The 23388-nt window shown below is 36.9% G+C and overlaps 1 protein-coding gene and 1 non-coding gene across 8 annotated transcripts in view; both read left to right on the forward strand.

Annotated features, from left to right (window-relative positions):
- Positions 1-23388, forward strand: part of ABCA8 (ATP binding cassette subfamily A member 8) — a 76550-nt gene that overhangs the window by 42731 nt on the left and 10431 nt on the right. For 6 of the 7 annotated variants that reach the window (XR_013354727.1, XM_077853669.1, XM_077853670.1 and 3 more), the window contains 12 exons: positions 940-1059; positions 3891-4089; positions 5696-5862; positions 9277-9410; positions 9945-10082; positions 13279-13386; positions 17049-17222; positions 17422-17535; positions 20000-20119; positions 20948-21016; positions 21469-21560; positions 22728-22848. Coding sequence is in view for 6 of the 7 variants with exons in the window: in XM_077853669.1 (XP_077709795.1) it covers positions 940-1059; positions 3891-4089; positions 5696-5862; positions 9277-9410; positions 9945-10082; positions 13279-13386; positions 17049-17222; positions 17422-17535; positions 20000-20119; positions 20948-21016; positions 21469-21560; positions 22728-22848 (1556 nt within the window). In the remaining variant the exon portion in view is untranslated. The remainder of the gene's footprint in view (positions 1-939; positions 1060-3890; positions 4090-5695; positions 5863-9276; positions 9411-9944; positions 10083-13278; positions 13387-17048; positions 17223-17421; positions 17536-19999; positions 20120-20947; positions 21017-21468; positions 21561-22727; positions 22849-23388) is intronic. The other variant, XM_077853671.1, reaches the window with a different exon arrangement.
- LOC144287285 (U6 spliceosomal RNA) lies at positions 14299-14405 on the forward strand. Its single transcript, XR_013355127.1, has one exon. It is a non-coding gene; the product is annotated as a U6 spliceosomal RNA (small nuclear RNA).

Here is a 23388-nt window from a genome sequence, read left to right on the forward strand (position 1 = left end):
AGGGTATTCATACTAGTTATAATTTAGAGGAGATTTGTAATATTTTAGGTAAAATAAAGAATTACACATAAGGCTCACTAGCAGTTTGAATCTTCTTTTCTGCTTTTCTGTATATGCTACTCTAACAAGATGAAAAGCCTTTAACTTATCCTTTTGCCCAATTAGAAGCTGCAGGTGGAAGCCTCAGGACTTCTGTAATTAGGTTTTTATCCAAGCTTCATTTAATTAAATGTTATTTTTCAGATCCATGCAGGCAGGGGCATTGTTCATTGTTTTTAGAAAACCAAAAGTATTTTTGGTGAACAAACTAAAGAATGACTGGATACTGAATTGCTAGCAGGAGTCCTGCCTGCCAGTTCCTGACTATTCCAAGATGCCCTGGGTCAGTTGTACATTCTCTAGGAGATCTTGTGAATTTTTTCTTCCACAGTCAAAGGCAGAAATCAAAAAAATGATTTATAATTTATGTACTTCCTTTAACATATATCTTTTGAACTGAAAAAGCTTCAGCACCATCCAACTAATTCTCAAAAAATTGTTCTTTCCCTTGGGCCGCTTAAAGCACAAATGGCCCTGGAAAAGAGTCTTCAGTTCATTAGAGTTGAAAAAACTTGAGGTTCCACTGGTAACTAAATGTTAAAAGCAAGTCAGAAAAAAAAAATGTAAAATGATCTTAATATAAGTAAATATAAATTAGCATTTGATTAAAAGAAGTTAATATAGAGGCTATTAACAATATAAAATTAAAAATAACATAGAATTTGAAGAGTAAGTTTACTTATTCTGAAATGTTAGTTTTTAAATGTCTGACATATCACAAGTATAATTTCATGCATCTGTCCTTTTTAGTTTGCAAAGTTGTCCTCAGTTCACAAATATACATCTTATGTATATTTGAATGACGTTGTGACTCAGTTCGCTTGTGTGTGTCTTCTTCAGCACTTTATGAGGATCTGGATAGATGTCCTAGCCTGGGAATTGAGAATTACGGTGTTTCCATGACAACTTTGAATGAAGTGTTCCTGAAACTAGAAGGAAAACCAGCTATCGATGAATCAGGTAAATAAAATGCACGAAAACGATCATGTAAATGTATTCACAACACCTACTGCGGTTATATATTTCCATAAGATGCAAGTCCATTCCTAAACAAGGATAAATAAAGCCAAAATACATCCCTGTCACATTTGCTCCCTTTATTGCTAGTTTTGCCTTGTTATTAAAGATGGCCCATTTTCTAACCAAGGCTGACTACCTTCATCCTGTTTCCCAAGAGCAATTTCAGACAAAATATTTACTTTCAATTCCTCTCTTCAAGCGTTCCAATTACGTTCTCGCACTGCCTGTTGGCCTGGGGTTCTGATGAGGAGTCAGCTTTAGATCTTATTGAGAATCTCTCATGTATGATGAGCTGTTTTTTTCTTTGGCAGTTTTCAAGATTCTGTCTTTGTCCCTGGCTTCAATTTGACTCTGATGTCTTTAGGTGTTCATCTATTTGCATTTATCCTTTTTTTAAGATTTTATTTATTTATTTATGAGAGACATGGAGAGAGAGGAAGAAACATAGGCAGAGGGAGAAACAGGCTCCCTGTGGGGGGCCTGATGAGGGACTCGATCCCAGAACCCTGGGATCACGACCTAAGCCAAAGGCAGATGCTCAACCACTGAGCCACCCAGGTGCCCCTTCTTGCATTTATCCTGCTGCTTCTTGCATTCATCCTTCTTGCATTTATCCTGTTTGGTGAGCTTCTTATATCTGTAGTTAATGTTTTTCATCAAATTTGGGAAGTTTTTAGCCATTAATTTTTCCACTATACTTTCTGACCCCTTCTCTCTCAACTCTCCTTCTGGAACTTCCATTAACGTACATGGTAGTGTATGTTAGTTTGCTTGATAGTGAGTCACGTTTCTCTGAGACTTCATTTTTTTTTTCATTCCTTTTTCTTTCTTAATAATCTCAATTTATCTTTTGTGATGTTCCCTGATTTCTTTCTTCCACTGGAAGAAACCTGTTGAGCTTTTGTTTTTGTCAGTGAATTTTTAAAATCAGTTATTATATGTTTCAACTACAAAATTTCTATTTGGTTATTTTAAATAATTTTTACACTTCCAATGATACACCCTATTTGATGAGAGATTATTATAACACTTGGCTTATAAATGTGTCGTTCAATGTACAGATATTTGTGGATTTCCTAGATATTGTTTTTTTTAAAGGTTTTATTTATTTATTCATGAGAGACATAGAGAGAGAGAGGCAGAGACACAGGCAGAGGGAGGAGAAGCAGGCTCTTTTCAGGGAGTCTAATGTGGGACTCGATCCCATGACTCTGGGATCATGACCTGAGCCGAAGGCAGATGCTCAACCACTTAGCCACCCAGGGGTCTAAGTATTCTTATTGACATTAAAATCATATTCCAGCACAGACAAAATTCTAGACCTCTCTCTATGTGATACTGCTCCACTGCCAAGTTTCTCAACAAGAAAAGATATCTAGAAGAAGAAGGAGGAGGAGGAGGAGAGGAGGAGGAGGAGGAGGAAGAGGAGAAGAGATATCTCCTTGATTTTCATCTTGCTGTCATTTTTTATTTTGGGGGGGATTTTCAGTTTTTCTACTACTAAGGAATTAACCTGACTCTCCACTCTTGACTACAGCTTACCATGTCTTGAGAGATCTCTCCACCTTACCACCCTACACTCAGACATTACCATGTACCCAGCCAAGGTCCACTCTATCTCAGTATATCTCTCTCTGCTCATTTGTCCAGTAGCCAGCCCCTGGTGGATTTCTTTCACAAAGGAAGACCCCATGGACCTTGATGACATCTTGCACAAAACTCTATGTGACTTGGTGTGTATCTTTCTTAGCTCTTCTTTCCCATCTCCAGCCTTTGTTCCCATGTATTTGGTGAAGTTCTCATGGGAAAGAGTTGGTAAAAGGTGTAAACTCATTTTATGACTTGGGTACCACGTGACTCTAGTCTGTCCTGCCAGGCCGTGTGACCGTGTTTGTTTACTGTTCTCTCCTCATTCATGTCTAAATTTCTTTCCTTCTTCTACTGTGCCCCTAACATGAAATTTGCCTCCCCTAGGAATGGCCCTTCTCTCTATGAAAATTATTATTATTATTTTGCTGTCTTTGTGCTTTCATGTATCTGATCAGTTCAGAATAGCAGGCACTATTCTCTTCTTGGTAAGAAAGGTGACAGTCTCTTGCAACTAAGTGGAAGCAGAAGATCTCAGAATTATTCTTTTAATGTACTGTTGACTATCTTGTATAGGATCCTTACATTTTTATTAGTAACTGGAATGGTGTGTTTCTGTGTCTGTGATTACACATTTATGGGTGTGTGCTTTTTTGAGGTTTGATGTCAGGCTTATTCTAGCACCACACAATGAACAACATCCTGGGTATCTAGAAATTGTGGGGTATATCCAAGACAGTGCAGCCTCAAATGGTGTCAACAGATTTGAGATCTTTCCAGTAACAACAATGAACGGTTAACCCTCAGTGGATAGCATGTCTATTTATAGCTTGTTTCTCTAGGTGAGCACCTGAGATTGTTGTTTCCTTTACCAAGTTTCCAAGTGACATCTAGGCACTATGTTATTTTGCATATTCATCGTAACCTCTTTAATGTATTGTCTGTATCCAAATGATCTGAGAGCCCCTTTCTACTCCTTTTGTTCAAGGAATGAAACTTTCATTGATTTTTCTGATTCAGGGCAGCGGCCAATAATACCACATAATGCCTACAGTTATGCAGAAGACTCTGATATCATTGGTAAAACAAACTCCTCCAGTAAGCTCCATAAGGTCCATCCGAAGTGGCATTTTATGAATTGCTTCTTTTTTTTTTTTTTTTTTTTTTTTTTTTGTATTTTGCAGATTTTGCCATGTTGGGAGAAGCACAGGCAGAAAGAACCGGAGACACGGAGAGGCTTGTTGAGACAGAACAAGTTCTCAGTTCACTTAATGAAATGAGAACGACATTAGGTGGCATGGCTCTCTGGAGACAGCAGATCTGCACAATTGCAAGGGTTCGCTTCTTGAAATTAAAGCACGAAAGAAAAGTTTTCTTATCACTGTGAGTGCCAGAGTGTGATAGGACTTTTTTTTTTCAGTCAAAACATTAAAAACAAAAAGAAAAACAAAACAAATCTAAGATGTAAAAACAGGAGAAGACAACCAAATAATAAAAATAAATTTTTCCACCTATAAAACTGGATAAAGAATAATATTCCGTTTAGTAAATGGTTTTAGTAGTTATCTATCAGCAGGCTAGCAGGGGAAGTTTATAATGTTTTAGAGTCAAGTTTCAGGAAAAAGCTGAAGTAATGTAGTTTTCCTGTGTTATTCCATCTCTTTCAAATTTTCCACTATGGTAGGTGACTGACACATCAGGATGTGGATTTTTCCCCCAGCATATCTATATGCTGATGCCTTATTTTAGATGCTCTACAATAATGCTCCTGATTCTTCCCTGGATGTCCCGACTCTCCCACTGTATTCTACTTTCTCTTACCTAGGTGTCATGACTTCCCCACTAGCCCTCTTACGTGATGAAAGCTCACTCCATAGTGTGCATGGTGAGCACTATCCCTGCTCCTAAGAGTCACATCACCTCTCATTAGCACCCTTGTGTCTTTGGCACTTTGGCTGTCAATCATTACCTAGTCTATGAATTCTTTGATTAAGCATCGAAAAATAGGAGGCTTGTTAGCACATAATAGAGTCTCAGTAAATACTTGCTAAATAAATAAATAATGGGAATTCCTTGAGAATCTTTGACAAGGAGATAGCATGATTTAATAAAAACCTTATTAAAAAAAAAGAAAGAAAAACCTTTATTATTAATCTGGCAACCCTGTATGACAGAGTCTGGAGAGATGCCGAGCATTTAGCAAGAATTCAAATAAGATGTAATATTGTAAAATTAGAAATTAGGAATAGAAAAGTTTTGAGGCAAGATATAATGAAGAAATGATAAAAATTTTCAACTGAGGGGTGCCTAGGTGGCTCAGTTGGCAAAGCGTATGACTCTTGGTTTTCAGGTCGTGGTTTCAGGGTCATGTGATCGAGCCCTGTATTGGGCTCCAAGTTCAGCAAAGAGTCTGCTTGGAAATATTTTTCCTCTCCCTCTCCTTCTGCTCCTCCCCACCCCACTCATGTGCTTGTTCTCTTGCTCTCTCTCTTTCTCTTTCTCAAATTAAAAAAAAAAAAATCAACTTATTTTAAATAGAGAATATAGGAGAATAAAGAGTAAAGAATAATTGAAAATTTGAGCCTGGAGACTAACGAAATCCTGCTGTCACTAAAGAAATAGGAACTATGTGAAAAGGAGTAGGTGTGAAGAAAATTGAGTACAGAGCGTTGACTGATTAACTAGCAGGAAGGGAGGGCAAAATACCGGAGTCTCGGAGGAGAAGCAGAATCTGCATGCACAGTTAAAGGGATTCGTGTGGGATATGCAGGGGCCAGAGAGTAACAAGAGAAGTGAGAAAAGGATAAATCTAATTTTCTCATCTTTAATTAAGAGGTAGGAAAAGGACGAAATACTCAAGAAATGACTCAGAGAGCTCTATGTTTAATTTTCATAATTTATTGATCTCATCACATCATAATCTGCTCAGATGGTTCCAAAAGGTTCAGAAATGACTGTGCATTCATGCTGGCATCTTTCTTCTGTGTAGTTTCTTGATTCTAGGAATTGGAATTTGCCCCCTTCTTTTGGAGAATATCATCATGAGAATTTATGAAAGGAGCTACACTTGGGACCTTTCTCCTCATTTATACTTCCTTGCTCCTGGACAACAACCACGTGATCCTCTCACTCAACTATTGATCATCAATAAAACAGGTATTCTGTGGTGAATACACCATTCCCAAATGCATTCACTGTTACAAGTAATACTTATAAAACATAAAACATGAGAGGGGAAAAATGAGCTTTTGACTTCTTCAGCATAGGACTGTTCATGAGGCTTGAGGATGATGAATACAAGCCCAAAATGGAAAAGGAATCAGGAAAATATTTGCCAAGGAGAAAAATATTTCCTGGCAGCTGTTTGCAAAATGAAAGCATTTGTAACATCTTGTGATATAACTCCTGTACTATTTCATTTATTGCAAGTGTACAATTCAGTAGGTTTGAGTGTATTTCACAGAATATTGTGACCATCATTACAACTTATTTTAGAATATTTTCATCTCAAAAAGAAATCCCATACTTGTGAATACTCACGCTCACTCACTTTGTCCCCAGCTCTGAGAAACCACAAATTTTCTTTCTGTTTCTACAGATCTGCTACTCTGGACATTTAATATTTAACATAAGTCGAATTATACAAGATATGATCTTTTATGACTAACTTCTTTCACTTAGCACGATGTTTCAAGGTTCATCTCTGTTGTAGCATGTTTCGATATTTAACATTTTAATTGTGGAATAATATTTTATTGTGTGAATGTACTACATTTTATTTATTATTCATCAGATGATGGGTATATTTCCCCAATAACTGGCTATTATGAATAATGCTCCTATACACATCCATGTGTAAGTTTTTATATGAACTCTTTTTTCCTTTCTTTGGGATATAAAACCCAGAAATGAAATTGCTGGGTCATGTGGTGACTATATTTAGCCTTTTGAGGAATGGTCAAACTTTTAAAAAGTGACTACTCCAATTTATATTTATGCCAACAATTTGTGAGGAGTCCAATTTCTATACATTTTCACCCAAACTTGTTATTTCCTGTCTTTTTTTTTTTGTCATACTCATCATAGTTTGAATCAACTAGTATCTTGTGGTTTGATTTGCATTTTACTAATCACTAATGACCTTAGGTAGGCATCTCTCCATGCGCTTACTGATCAGTTGTGTATCTATCTTTGGAGAAGTGTCTTTTTTTCCTATTTAACAAAATGGGTTGTATGTTCTTTTTATTGAGTCCTAAGTGTCTTTATATGTTCTAGATACAAGTCTCTGATTAGTTGCAATAGATCCTCATTGTTCACGGGTGAGGTATTTGCAAACTTGTCTAGTCAGTAGCAAAACCAATACTCATGGCTCTCTCATAGCCATTCACAGACATGCTCAGAGAAGTGAAAATTTGAGTCACTGGGCACACACTTTGCACCTGAGGTAGAACAAGGTGACACTCTGCCTTCTTGTTTAAGCTCTCATGCTGTACATAAGTATCCTTTCTGTAGTCTGTTTAGTGCCACATTTTTTTCACAGTTTCATGCTTTTTGTTGGTGATTCTGCTATTGAAAAAGGCTCCCAAGTATGGTGCTGAATAGCTTTCCAGTGTCCCTAAGTCAAGAAGGCTGTAAGGTACCTTACAGAGAAAATACGTGTGTTAAATAAGCTTTGTTCAGGCATGAGTTATAGTGCCACTGGCTGTGATATCAATGTGAATGAATCAACAATATATATACCAAAACATATATAAAATGTGGTGATACATGGGTTGGTCAAAGAAACTGTTGTGACCAGAAGCTCACAGGAACCTAACCCTGTGTTTCCCCTAGGAGCAATAATTAAGAGTTGACTATTTCGGGCAGCCCGGGTGGCTCAGTGGTTTAGTGCCGCCTTCAGCCCAGGGTCTGATGCTGGGGAGGGATCAAGTCCCATGTTGGACTCCCTTCATGGAGACTGCTTCTCCCTCCGCCTCTCTCTCTCTCTCTCTCTCTCTCTCTCTCTCTCTTTCTCTCTCTCTCTTTCTCTCTGTGTATCTCATGAATAAATAGATAAAATCTTTAAAAAAAGGAATTCACTATTTCAGTGTTTGTGGTGACTTTATAGAATATATGTACCATGAATAATAAGAATCAACTGCAAAAAACATCATCCTGTAGATTGCCTTTTCATTTTCTCATTAGTGCCCTTTGAAGCCTCATGTTTTAATTCATAGGAAGTCTAACTTATTTTTTTTTTCCTTGCTTGTGCTTTTGGTGTCATATCTAGGTAAGCTTTATCTAACCCAAGATAATAAAGATTCACTTCTATACTTTCTTCTAAGGTTTTTGTATTCTTAGTTCTCATATATAGGTCTGTGATCCATTTTGAGTTAATTTTTTGTGTATGGTGTGAAGAAAGGATGCAACTTCAGTGACTATCTAGTTATCATCCTGGGAAGGGATGGCCACCAACCTTTCTCATTCCTTCCAGGTCCAGGTTACAGAAACTCCATCCCAGGCAGTGAAAGGTCTAGAGTTCTCTTCTTCCATCCATCCTCTATTCATAATATGGAAGCTCTATCCTAGGCACAAGAGGCCAAAAATAACAAGGCCCAATTATCCTTGTCTTCAAGGATCCAGTTCTTTCCAGGAAGATACTATAGCCCTAGACTGGGCTGGAAGAAGAAGGATTCCTGGGCTCTTGACCAGATCCAGTCAGAGTGGAGCTTCTGTCATACTAATCGAGGATAGGGAGTGAAGGTATAGGTTTTGGCTCAAATGCCAGTTTCTTAGTGTTCTTACCCAGTGTATTACATTTTTCTTAAATAATTATTGTTTTCTATTTTCTGTATGCCTCTAAGATAATCAGGAGATTTTTAACTTGTTGGATTTTTAGTAATTTTCTCAAGTTGTGATTGCTTTTCTAGGGGAAGGTCCACAAAGCTCTTCATGTCTTCATCCAACAGGTTGTCTTCCTATATCAAGACACATTTTTAAAGTCAATTAATAATCTAGAAGTAGTAAAGTGAGATTTAGCAATTTTTGCGGTTAATTAGTGGAGGTTATATGTGTCATTAAAACTTTAACTGTGAAGGCCACTCATTTCAATAGTCTAGGAAAAATATAGCACCAAATACCATATGGTGCTAAAAAAGACTTTTATCTTTCACATTAGCAATAATCAGAAACAAACAAACATATTATAAAGTAAACTCCATGACAAGTGCATAGATTCTTAATTCACAGTAGCAAATATGTTCTTATGTTCTTTTTTTTTTAATTTTTATTTATTTATGATAGTCACAGAGAGAGAGAGAGAGAGAGGCAGAGACACAGGCAGAGGGAGAAGCAGGCTCCATGCACCGGGAGCCCGATGTGGGATTCGATCCCGGGTCTCCAGGATCGCGCCCTGGGCCAAAGGCAGGCGCCAAACTGCTGCGCCATCCAGGGATCCCTGTTCTTATGTTCTTATGACAGTACATATTACAGTAAGGATCACATAATGACATTAATTATAATTTCACGGTACAACTTGATATTGATTTTCTAAGTTTTGTGGTATACCTAATATATTTAATTATAATTTAGGGGCAAGCATTGATGACTTTATACATTCTGTGGAGCATCAGAACATAGCTTTGGAAGTAGATGTATTTGGAACTAAAAATGGCCTGGATGACCCATCTTATAATGGAGCCATCACAGTATCTGGTAATACAAAGGTATGCTGGTCTCTGTTTCATAATGTTTCTCAAAGGTGTGGAAAGCTAACATAATATCAAGATACTTAGTTCTCCAGGAAACAAAATGAAAAACAAGTACTGCTTTCATTTCCTACTTACTCAGTGATAGTCATTAGTATATTGAATAATTCAATCGCAGTCACCGTCTAACAATACAAACTGTGTGTATTAGCAGAATAAATACTGTATAATACCCACTGTCAAGTGCATATTTAAGTCCAAAGAACTCAGATTTCCTCTCAGGGATTTTATAATAGATATATTCTGAAACCTCTGTTTTATTCTTAAACACTAATAGTTGATTCTAGCCTTAAGCCAGATGTCTGGGGTCCTGAAAATTAAATACAGCCTACATACATATTTTGTTTTACTTATATGGTATTTTTCCTTTGATTATTTGACATCATTTTAAAACCACAACTTTTCATTAAAATATTGAATTTTGACCACTTCAGCAAAAAAAAAAAAAATGAAGATCTTTGAGAATTTATAATCTTGCTTTTTATATTTTAGAATTACAGTTTTTCATTAGCGTGCAATACCAAAAGACTAAATTGCTTCCCAGTTCTTATGGATATCATTAGTAATGCGCTACTTGGAATGATTACACCATCAGCACATATCCAAACTGACAGAAGTACATTTTCAAGTGTAAGTATATTGACTCTCCTCCATCAGGAATCTGGACTCTCTTCCACAGGATCTCCCAGATCACCCCTCTTTGAAGTGCTGCGATCTTGTTCTTGTTGTGTAAACTCTTGCATAATAAATTACCATTTGGATTCATGCTAGCTCCTGGGTGTGAAAAATCAATACGCTTTTTAGAGCTTCCATTTTTTAAGTAATATCTACACCTAACGTGGGACTTGAGCCCACAACCCCGAGATCATGAGTCACATGCTCTACAAGCTGAGCCAGCCCAGTCCCCCCAGAGCTTCAATTTTTTAAATGAAAAACAGAACTAATAAAATATCTTTTCAAGGAGAATGTGAGGTAATGAAAGTGAACTTATACAGCACTGAAACCAGCACAAAAACATTAAGAGGGAAGGAAGGAAAGGAAAGGGGAGGAGGGAAATTAGGAGGAAGACAGAGAGGGGAAAAGAAATGAAAAGAGAAAGAAAAGAAAGAAAAGAAAAAAAAAAGAAAAGAGAAACAAAACTGAGGTCTTATTATTTTTTTTAGAAATGTTAGAAAAGGAAAAAAAATTGGGACAAAGTTCAGGCCAAAATTGCAGAATGGTTACATTAGAATTACTCTAGTTCCTTATAATAAATACTAATTATTTGAGCTTACCCTAGACCTACCAAACCAGCTTTTTCATACCTGGGGGGGAGGGGAAATCCTTATTTCTTAAAAAAAAAAAAAAAAAGCCCAGGTGATTGGACTCTATACAAACCTGAATACCTATTAGAGTTTGTAATTATTCTTTTTTGATTATTTCCTAAATATATTTCTTCCTCTTAGAGAGTTCTTTGAACACAGAGACCATGTATTTTTTTTTTAAAGATTCATTTATTTATTCATGAGAGACACACAGAGAGAGGTAGAGACATAGGCAGAGGGAGAAGCAGGCTCCATGAAGGGAGCCCGATGTGGGACTCAATCCTGGATCCCAGGATCACCCCCTGAGCCAAAGGCAGATGCTCAACCACTGAGCCACCCAGGCATCCCCAGAGACCATGTATTTTTAACACTACATAATATTTTATACATGAGGGACACCTGGGTGGTTCAGTGGTTGGGATCGAGTCCCACATCGGGCTCTCTGCAGGGAGCCTGCCTCTAATTCAGCCTACCTCAGCCTATGTCTCTACCTCTCTCTCTCTCTCTCTCTCTCTCTCTCATGAATAAATAAATAAAATCTTTAAAAAATGTTATACTTGAGATAGGGCCTCGAGCACTAATTAATTTGTTAAATGCATAAATGAATGTCAGAGTTCAACAAATTATCTATATTCCATTCCACTATTGGGTTTTATGATAATATATATGGCTAAGGACCAGGCACCCACATATATATAAATGAATCCACCATTACATTTTTAATTTAAATTTAATTAGCCAACATATGGTACATCGCTAGTTTGAGATGTAGTGTTCAATAATTTATCAGTTGCATAAAACACCCCGTGTTCCTCATATCACATGCCCTCCTTAATGCCCATCACCCAGGTACCCCACTACCCCCACCCACCTTCGTTCCAGCAACCCTCAGTTTTTTCCCTATACTCCAGAGTCTCCCATGGTGTTTCTCCCTCTCTGATGACTTCCCATTCAGTTTTCCTTCCCTTTCCCTATGATTCACTGCACTGTTATATTCCACATATGAGTGAAACCATATGATAATTGTCTTTTCCTGATTATGGAAAGAGCCAAGAACCCACCATTATTTTTACTCACTCCTGCAAGATCTTGGGTTAGCTTTTCACAATGTAGTTCATGATGTGTTCAGGAAATAAAAATCCCTTTCAGTAACAATGTGTAAGAAACTAAATCATTAAAGCAAAAAGTTCTAATCATCCATCAAGTATTAATTAATTTTAGAATATATACTAAGGTTCATTTAATTAACTCCTATCAATTTGCTGGTGTCTGAGGAGGGATGCAAATTGAGCAAATTGCCTTGAGCTTCCATCTATAAAAACATTCTATTTTAGCTACAAGGAATTTGATAGCAACTACCTTACTTGACCTGTATTTATGTGCCCAATATCTAAACTCTATTATTTCCTGCAAATCATTTCATATTCTATGTGAATTTACCAGTTCCTTGTTCAAATAAGAGTTTTCTGTAGTGTCAGACCTTGCTCATGTCCTGCTCAAAGTCATGGACTTACCACTGAGTGTGGAGTCCACCCAGCATGTGAGATATACCGAAGAGATTCGGTCAATAAGCTTAATTAAGTCTCACCTTTCTGTAGTTAGCAGGTGTGTCTCTGATGGCCAGCCTGAAGACGACTGGACTCCAGTTATAACTTTTTTCAGTAATGTGTGTAATCAAACAGCACCTATGTGGATCCTGAAAGTAACATGCGAACTGCCTTCAGGACAGTCTGTGAATCTTCTGTCCTCCAAGACTGTTCTAGACAGGAGCAACCAGATGTGTAGCCAAGTACAAAGATTTTTCTTGGAGATTTCACTTCCCCTTCTAGTCCTCTACTTTATCTCTATTTTTGAACCCTCAACCAATATTTATCTGGTCTTGTGGTGTACCTAGAAAGATTCTTATCATCATTGTGCCCACGAAACATCTGAAAGGATTTTTTGACTCAAGCTATCACATTTGAAATAATTAAATAGGAGTTAAAAGTGGAATGTTTCAAATGAATTATCATTATTTATTATTTAACATCAGAATAAATTTTAGAATCGTAACAGAAGAAAATGACAAATTGGGGACAGGCAGCTGGGTAGCTCAGTGGTTGAGCAACTGCCTTTGGCTCAGGTCATGATCCCAGGATCCCAGGATCGAGTTCCGCATCAAACTCTCCATGGGGAGCCTGCTTCTCCCTCTGCCTATGTCTCTGTCTCTTTCTGTGTCTCTCATAAATAAATAAATTTTTTTTAATTTTTTAAAAAGAGAAAATGACAAATCTACTCCCTTTTTCTTTTCCAACTTTGTAATATCAATTCACTCACCTTCATTGAGTCATTTTCCTTATTCATGAATGCGTATAAAGACAAGAGTCAAGCTTCAAAACTGGATGGATAATAAAAGAGTTTGGCAACCTCAACAGGGCCTTAAGGCAGGAGTATATATAATCAGTTTGATATTTTTAAAAATGTATTCCAGAAAATGAATTTTGAATCTGTTATTCAGCTCACTATATTCTTTGCATTTTCAGGAGAGACAGAGTAATCCATTTGAATTCCCAGGATATACCACGTTCTGGTTGATTCTGGCATCATCTTGTGCTCCTTATATCGCCATGGGCAGCATTGATGATTATAAGGTAATAATGAAACCTTTATTACTTTGTATGAATAGAAGCTGAAGGTAATATAATTAAAGGATTTTCCATAGAGCTATTTGTACACATTTAAGAGAGCAGCCAATTCAGCAGTAAGTCCTAAGATCTAAATTTTTTAAGGCTTTGTAAATATAGGGATAAATAAATTGATCAGATAGAGAATCAGATAGAGAATGATTCTAAAATTTATGTGGATATGCAGAGCCTAGAATAGACAAAATAACTTTTAAAGAGAAAAACGAAGTTGAGTGAGTTATGCTTCTGTCTTCAAGGCTTACCACAAAGTTGTAGGAATGAAGAATGTGTTGCATTTATTTAGGATAGTCATATGGGCTTATGAAACAAAATAGACAATTCAGATATTATTGGTTGATTTTCAGTAAAACTGCCAGGGAATACAGCAAATTTTACCAGAACAACCTGACATTGACATGAGGGGGAAAAATGTTCTTAGCACTCACCTACACCATATGCAAAATATTTTGCTTTTTTTAAAGATTTTATTTATTTATTCATGAGAGACACAGAGAGAGAGAGAGAGAGAGAGAGGCAGAGACACAGGCAGAGGGAGAAGCAGGCTCCCTGCAGGGAACCCGGTGCAGGACTCAGTCCCAGGACCCCAGGATCACACCCTGAGCCAAAGGCAGATGCTCAACCACTGAGCCATCCAGGTGCCCCTACAAAATTATTTTGAAATAAATCATATATGTTGTGGTAGGCAGTTATTTCCTACATGGGACAGAATAAGAATATACCTTAAAAGAAAATGAGAACTTGGAATTCATCAAAGGTAAGACCTTTTGCTCTTTGTAAAACACCAATGATAAAATAAAAAGCTTCCAGCTGGGAGAAAAATATTCACAATGCTTGTACATCTAACAGAAGACTTGCATTGTGCTTGCTTTGGCAGCACATACGTTAAAATTGGAAAGACACGAAGAGGAGTAACATGGTCCCCACACAAGGATGTCACAAAAATTTGTGGAGCATTCCATATTTAAAAAAAAATAATGGTGTCAAGAATATAAAGAACTCTTCTATCTCAGTAATAAAAGAGGCTAATTTTAAAAATGGGCAAGATATTTGAACAAATACTTCACCAAAGAAGATATATGGAAGGAAAACGCTCCCATAAAAAGATGGCTGGTATCATGAGTAATCAGGAAAATAGCCCCAGTGAGGTCCCTCAACACTTTAAATGAAATGAATAACATTAATATCAAGTTTGTGAGGATATGGAGACACTAGAACTCTTATGCATTGTTGGCGGGAATATAAAACGCACGATCACTTTGCTAAGCAATTTGGCTCTGTCTTATAAAGCTAAAAATACATTTATTGTATGGCCCAGAATTTCTCTCCGAAGTATTTATCTGGGAGAAAAGAAAATGTCTTTCTACATACAGACTGGTACATTAACATTCTTGGTAGCTTTATTTGTAATAGGCAACTACCTGAAACAGCCCCAATTTCCATCGAACTGTGAATTGTAAGTAAATCCTTGTGTAGCCATACCATGGAATATTACTGAACAATACAAAAGAAGAAACCACTAAACATGCATCAGCATGGATACAACTTGCAACCATTACACTGAGGGAATGAAGACATAAAAGAGTAAATACTGAATGATTTCGTTTATAGGAAATTATCAGAAAAGTAAAATAAATTCATATTGACAGAAACCAGACCTGTGGTTTCTTGTAATCAGTGCTAAAGGCTATTGGCTGCAAAGGAGTATGGGAAATCGGGGAGGGGGAGTAATGAATATGCTCAATACTTGGGTGATGAGTGTGATACAGGAATACATGCATTTGTCAAACCCCATGCAACTGTATACTTAATAGGGGTATTTTGCATTGTTTCAAAATTGCATTTCAAAAAAGTTAATGAAAAAGAGATCCTTGAAATAAGAGAAAATGATATTTTGAAAACGTGAGCACTTAGATAAAAAATAAATTTCAATGTTCAACTGACGATCTATTTATACATTTTCATTCACAGACCCTCCTTCATTAATCCCAGTGATTTTTAATGTATCTACAAATATTTGGAGCATCTTGTAAGACAAAGATTCTGTTTCAGTAGCTCTGGAGCAGAGACAACTTTTGAGTGGCGGTCATAGGATGATGGATTTCCATGACTAATCAACCCAGGCCAACTTGCATTAGCTTTATTTACAAATCTTGATAGAATATCGTTTAGTGGCTCCATTTTTGTAACTTTGAAAATGACCGTGCATAGCCATCTTTATCTGTTTCGATTTCTCCCTCTCCAAAGTAATTCTGTTGTCCAAGAGAAGGGGGTGCTATCCACGTCCTTATTCCCTTCTTGGTGCAGAACCTCCAGGAATCTTGGGGAATGCCATCTGCTGGCCTGATAGAACTGCCAGTCACCTTAGTGTTAACATAGTTCTAACTTAAAAAATGTCTCCCAGAGGAAATGCAAACACTTTCTTTCTCTGGCCAGTGTGATGCCACAATTCCATCATGGTTCTCCCAACATTTTGGCCACTGTCTGTCTGCCTCCATTGGAACTTGTAACTCATTTCCATTGTCTCTAAATTCTGGAACTCCTCAGATCTCAGCCCCTAAATCTCTCTTCATGCTACATTTCATTCTCTCCTAGGCAAGCTTAACTAATCCTAGAGCTCAAGCCCCCTTTACCTAACCACATAGTTTGCATATATATTTATTATATAGGGAGAGCACAAGTCTGTCTCCCCAAAGATTATATATTTTATATACATAAAATACTATATTTTATTTATGATTAAATTATACATAGATATATATAATATGTTTTTTTATATACACTTAAAACAGCTTTATTCTTTTAAGTAAGTGATACTTTAGGGTCGTTTGGGCATAGCACATGTTCAAATGTTTATTATCCTTCCAAATATTTATACATATGTACATCAATATTATTACATTCATAAATATTATGTATTTTATATTCCTTGTCATACTCTGAATAAACATACCAAATCACACATTTTAAAACTACTTATCAAGTGATGTGGGGTTTGGCACAAATTAAGCAATTATAATATATTAGGCAATTTCAAGTATATTTTCTCCTTTAAAAATAGTTAAATTCAGGGTGCCTAGATAGTTTAGTTGATTAAGCATCTGCCTTCAGCTCGGGTCACGATCTCAGGGTCCTGGGATGGAGCCCCACGTCCAGCTCTCTGCAGCAGAGAGTCTGCTTCTCCCACTCTCCCTCCCCCACTCATGCTTGTTCTCTCTCTCTCCCCACAAATAAATAAATAAATTTTTAAAAAGATAGTTAATTTGCTGATGGTCTCTAATTACGTAAATGAGGCTCCTGTCTGAGAGGTAATCTGATTTATGCTCCCATACATCATTAATCTCTATTTTGTTTACTGCAGCATTAATACTTAGATTTTCTTTCACATATTTCTGCCAGGTGTGTGATGAATATCAATGTTGTTAGTCACAGCAGCAAACTGATCATTTATGTTTGGAATTATCCATATCCCTTGGTCCAGATGATGCTTATAGCATGATGCAGAATTATTACATATGAAAATTTTGTTTGAATATTTCCTTACATAATCCACATTTTCTTAAACCTCAAATTGAAATACCACTTTGTATCTCTGCTGTTTTTTTAATCAGAACAAAATTCAGTCCCAGCTACGGATTTCGGGCCTCTTCCCTTCTGCTTACTGGTTTGGGCAGGCGCTGGTGGATGTTCCAATGTACTGCTTGATCTTCCTTCTTATGTATTTAATGGACTACGGCTTAAATCTCCAAGAGACTTTCTTTAAAATTACAAGTCAGATTATACAAGTAAGTGACCATCTTCATAGAACAAATATTGTTGTATGATTTAATGAAAAAATTTGAAGGTGTAAACTATTTTCATTGATATTAAATTGTCACTAGTGAAATAACTGTAGAACACTGTGCTCTGACAATCTTTTGGATCCTACTGTTTTCTTAGACTGCATTTGTCTTTAACTAAACACACCATTCCTGTTGATTTCAGATCCCATGTGCTGTTGGCTATTCCACCTCACTTATCTTCTTGACATATGTGATTTCATTCATTTTTCGCAAGGGGAAACGAAATAGTGGCATTTGGTCTTTTGGCTTCTGTATGGTAAGTATATTTCTTGTAAACATTCATTTTTTGTGTTTAAATACACAATTCTGAGCTAGTTCTTTATTTTTAAAAATATTTTATTTTATTTTATTTTTTTAAGTTTTTATTTATTTATTCATGAGAGACACAGAGAGAGGCAGAGACACAGGCAGAGGGAGAAGCAGGCTCCTCACAGGGATCCCAATGTAGGACTCGATCCCTAAACTATGATCATGCCCTGAGCCAAATGCAGACGCTGAAATCCTGAGCCACCCAGGTGTCCCTAAAAATACTTTATTTAAATTAAATTTGCCAACATACATAACACCCAGTGCTCATCCCATCAAATGCCCTCCTTAATGCCCATCACCCAGTCACCCCATCTTCCCCCCTTCTGCAGCCGTTTGTTTGTTTCCCAGAGTTAGGAGTCTCTCGTGGTTTGTCTTCCTCTCTAATTTACACCACTCGGTTTCCCTCCTTTCCCTAATAGTCCCTTTCACTATTTCTTATATATTATATATTATATATATATCTTATATATTATATTTCTTATATTCCACATATGTGTGAAACCATATGATAACTGTCTTTCTCCAACTGACTTATTTCGCTCAGCATAATACCCTCCCAGTTCCATCCACGTCGAAACAAATGATAGGTATTCATCATTTCTGATGGCTGAGTAATATTCCATAGTATACATATACCATATCTTCTTTATCCATTCACCTGTCAAAGGACATCGTTGAGCCAGTATTTTAAAATGTGCCCTCAGTAGAATGATAAAATAAAATTACAGTCTAAAATATTTCCTTAGGATTCGTTTCAAAATCTGCATGTTTTATCTTTCTAATTCTACCCTTATCTCTCTTAAAAATAGCTGCGCTAGAAAGAAACCCTGAAACCATTTGTATCTTCTTTTTTACTGAAAAAGAAATAAGCCCAAGGACCTCCACAAGGCCATACAAGATTACAAATATTGTTGCTAGCACAGTTAAAACTAGAAACTACTTCTCCATAATCTACTGAATTTAATTCCATAAAAGCAATACTTATTTTCGCTAAATTAGAAATGAAAAATATGTTACCTACTCTAATTTCCTGTTATTTCTGGGGCCAGAAAGTAAATTATTAATCCAACAAATATTAGTTGACTTCTAACAATGTGTCACAAACTAAGACTGATAATGCAGAAAAAAATAACAGTTTCAACCCTGAGAGGGTACTCAGAGGGTAAACACAGAGGGAACCGCCACCTATTGAAACAAAGTGATAAGGAAAAGATTATCTCTTTTTTAAAAGATTATCTCTATGACAACCAGAGAAGGGAAAGATTAACTCAGGAAAATGAGAGCACAGACTTCCATGAGGAATTGAAACTGGAAGAGTAAGATTTTAGTAGCTAGAGGAGACTGATGATTCAGTAAATGAAGAGAAATTCGGGGTGTGGGGGGGTACTCCAGGCTTATTCCAGGAACTGCTGATGACCTGGTATGGAAAAGGAAATAAAACAATGTGCAGCCTCAGCATGGCCCTAGTTATGGTAAAAACATTGGTTGGAACCACATTGGCCCTTAATGATGAACTCAAAAATTTATTCTACAGGCTGCAGGAGGCCGTGGAAGCCTAGAGTACAAAAAAGAAATACAATCATAAGTATACTTTTAGGAGTGCTGGGTGGCTCAGTTGGTTAAGCATCTGACTCTTGATTTTGACTCAGGGTTGTGAGATCGAGCCCCGAATCGGGCACCACACTCATCCAGGAGTCTAGCAGAGACTCTTTCTCTCTCTCTCCCTCTGTTCCCCCTCCCCCCGTCCTCACTTGTGCTCTCTCTCTCTCTCTCTCAAAAAAATAAATAAATAAATCTTTTAAGAAATAAAATTTAGAAAGAAAGAAAGAAACATACTTTTAGGAAGAATATGCTGACCATAAAAATGGTCATTAGTAATAAAAGAAATAAAAAAATTTTAGGAGGCTTTAATCACTGCAATGTTTTAGAAGAAAAATTCTGAGAGCTTCCCTTGTCCTGGTGACTATCTCTTATCCCTGAATTTTTAATTTGAGTACTTTCACTGAAGCTACTCCGGGTTGGTATGAGCTTCTATTTCCCCTGGTGTCCCTAACAGAAGTCTTCTCTCACTGTTGCTGTTGTGTCATTCCCATTAAATGTCAATTTGCGTTCCCTATGATTATTGCTTATCTACTAATGTTACCTCCAAGAACAATATAATGCCACCTTTTTTTTTTCCTTTTCTGTAATGAAAGGAGTCCATATATTAGATCCTAGATTTCCCCAGTCCTGTCTCATTCTTGATACACCCAGTTAGAGTAATCCAGCTAAGTCACTGAGAGATATGCTGATTTCACTTAAGTTTCTGAGATTGGAGTTGAAATTCGGAATATCTTCAAGATGAGTCATCTCAATTGGGAGCCTATCTGGAAATGCAGACTGGTTAACGTGCACGTTCATATCTTCTTTAGATCACCGCCTTCTCTGTGTTTATACTGCTATTTGACTACCATGAACATGTCGCACTGTACTGCCTCATCTTTTTAGTACCACAAACCACATTAATTGGCTGTATGGTCTTCTATTTTATTGTAAGTAGTGCTCCCATCTGTCCCGGTGTCCTGGAACTCATAACTAGCTATGGAAGTTACTTAGGGTTGGGACTCTCCTACATGCTGAATATACATGACATTTAAAGATTCCTACCTCATGGATTCTGACTGAATTCCTCCCAGATAGGGCATGTGCTCCAGCTAAACTGTGTCAGAAAACCTGGCCCTCGTTCAGGTGTGGGGAGACAAGGTAATAGGTGGTGGGAAATAGAGCAGCCTTTCTACATGCCTGGGCATGCTCCACTTTAGGGGACAAATGAAATTAAGACCCCTAATTTGGGGGATCTTGAGATTCTAGAGAGGCACTCCATAGGAATAAAGTCCTTTTTTTTTTCCTTGCTGATGAATAGAGAAGTATCAACCAATACAAATATATAGATACAGATGTAGAAGTATAGACTTTTACAAAAGGGAAATAGATATGATATGGGAGTGAAGATGGGAAGAGGCAAAAAAAGGAAGGGGCCTTATGATGGATCAGTGGTCACAGGAAGGTGTGTAAGCTCTCAGGGAAAAGGAGAAACACTTTCTCTCTCATCATTTGGAGAGGCTAACACAGATGTCCAGCATTGTCTCACCATGTAATAGGCTAAATCCTGTTGCTTCGAATAAAAGCACAGTGCCTCATAGACCTTGGGAGGAAGGAATACCACCTCTTGCCACACATTTTGGAATGGACACCTACCAATACTCATGGTGACATCAGGGCATGTGCTAGTAGGGCTGTTTAACGAGCCAGTTCACATTTATATGGATAAAATTCATGAAACGAGAAAACTTAGTATTTAATCATTGTTTTTTCTTTAGCAGCAAGCCATGGCTTATTACACGACTCAGGAACCAAGAAGTGTAGGACCATTTCTGGTATTCTTAATTGTAAGAACACACTTGTCTTTAAAAGTCATTGTGTCTTTTATTGTACTGAATCTTTTTAATTCCTGTACACACAATAAAACTTTTTTTTATGAAGATAGATATGGATATTTGTAGCCCATGGATATAAAGTATTTGTAAGATATGGAACAAATTTTTCTCTAAAGATCAACTGACCAGATAATATGCTTTCCAATTTTTGAAAACACTGTCCTGGTATTAGAGGGAGTGACGTAAAGTAATGGTATTCCATAATTATATTTGTTTTCAATGTTTCTGGAAACAAGATTGAAAATGAATTGGGTAATTTCACAATTTGACAAATAGATTATTGGAAATTCGTAATGATTTTTCCAACTGCATCTTTGGAGAAGGCTGACTATTTCTAATTCACATCTGATGTAAACATTTATCTTAGAATGCTTCTAATCATTCATCCCTCTCTTTCTTCCTAGCCTTTCCTTCATTTTATCATCTTCCTTTTTACTCTTCGATGTCTGGAATGGAAGTATGGAAAGAAATCAATGAGGAGGGATCCCTTCTTTAGGTTGGAGAAATCAAATTGGATTCTTTTATTTCAATCATTAATACTTAAAAAGTTTTTCATACATGAATTAACCAATCAGCAAAGAACTGCCAAGTCCTGGGATAAGCTGGGGTAGCAACAATGTGCCAATATAAAAAAATAGAGATCCAAGTACCTAAATGAAAGATGATTTTAAGTAGAGGAAGAAACAGACCTGAAACATTGACTATTACGGTCTCTGTCATCATGATCAGTGAAAGAGAGGACTAGTTACATGCCACTACTTCAGTTTAAAGAGCCATCAATTTTAATAGATTGGCAATTGAAGGAATACTGCCAATCCAGGAAGGAGGAATGGAATGATCAGTAGGCCAAAGACAAATAATTGTGCTCTTTTCCTCTGGTAGTAAGAAGCCCAACTGGTGGATCACAGACTGGTCCAGTTATTAATGGGACTTAAAAGCTACTGTCCTTTTTTCTTTCTTTTCTTTTCTTTTTTTTTTTTTTTTTTTTCACCATGCAAGGACATGGCCATAAATATTTTATGCCCTTTTTGTCTCCCATTGGTTTCATCTTTAACTCTTATAGACAGTAGGGTGGATGACTTGCAAGGTGAAAGATGACTTTTAACAAATCTAAGATCAGTATGTGGGACTAGGTTGAGATAAGAGTATGAAGGACCAGACTCAAAATGGAGGAGAAAGTCTGACACATATTCCCAAGAAATGGCCAAGCTTAACAGGAGACCAAGCATCTAACTTGTATGTTCTGAGATCATTCTGACTTCAAATACTTCAAATATTCTGGCTTACCCTCCCCATGGGAATGTAATAATGCCTACATGGTGGTGGTGTTAAAGCTAGGGCTTCCAGAAAAACCACGTCATTAAACTATGCTTTAAAATCCTCTGTTAGATAACAGATACCAAGTTGCCCAGTGATAATGGAAAAAGAATGTTCCATAGATGAGTAGAATGAAAGATACGTATGAAGCAAGGGTCACTAAGTACAACAGTACCCTTCAGAGGAACAAGGTCGGGAAGGGAGGAAGGGTCAGCACACTGAAAGGAGGTGATGATAGTTTAATAATACCCAAAATACTCAAAGCATCAGATTTAAAGAAAACAATATTCTTAACACAAGAATGAAAACCCTCTATCAATGATCCGCGGATGCCTTTTGGTTCTAGAATTTCTCCAAGAAGCAATGATGTGTGTCAAAATCCAGAAGCGCTAGAAGGAGAGGATGAAGATGTTCAAATGGAAAGAGTGAGAACAGCAGATGCCTTGAATTCTACAAACTCTGATGAGGTAAACCATATGGAGTAATCGTATCATCAAATAACATAGAAGTGTGTCAGTTAAAGCGGTCAGTCTAGGAGTCTGATCCTCGAATCATCCTGAGTTCCTCCCATCCATGCAAGCACAGATCACAACTTCCTTTTAGTTATGTAATCATCTTGTTTACATTGAAACAGGTTAAAAGCCATGTTACCTCAGTTCATCATTCTTGGGATAAAGACCAAGAAGTAGAGTACAACTCAAGTTGCAAAAGCCAAGAAAGAATGTGTGAATTTTATTTTTTTTAATTTAATTTAATTTAATTTAATTTAATTTTATTTTATTTTAAAATATTTTATTTATTTGATGCAGAGAAAGGTTTTATTTATTTGAGTTGGGACATGGGGGTCAGGGGTGGAGGGGCAGAAGGAGAGGGAGAATCAGACTCTGCTGAGCAGGGAGCCCAATGCAGGACTTGATCCCAGGACCCTGAGATCATGACCTGAGCTGAAGACAGAAGTTTAACCAGCCAAATCACTTAGATGGCCCAGAACTTGTGAATTTTAGAAC

The sequence above is a fragment of the Canis aureus genome, chromosome 16 (genome assembly GCF_053574225.1).
Source record: "Canis aureus isolate CA01 chromosome 16, VMU_Caureus_v.1.0, whole genome shotgun sequence".
Taxonomy (NCBI): Eukaryota; Metazoa; Chordata; class Mammalia; order Carnivora; family Canidae; genus Canis; species Canis aureus.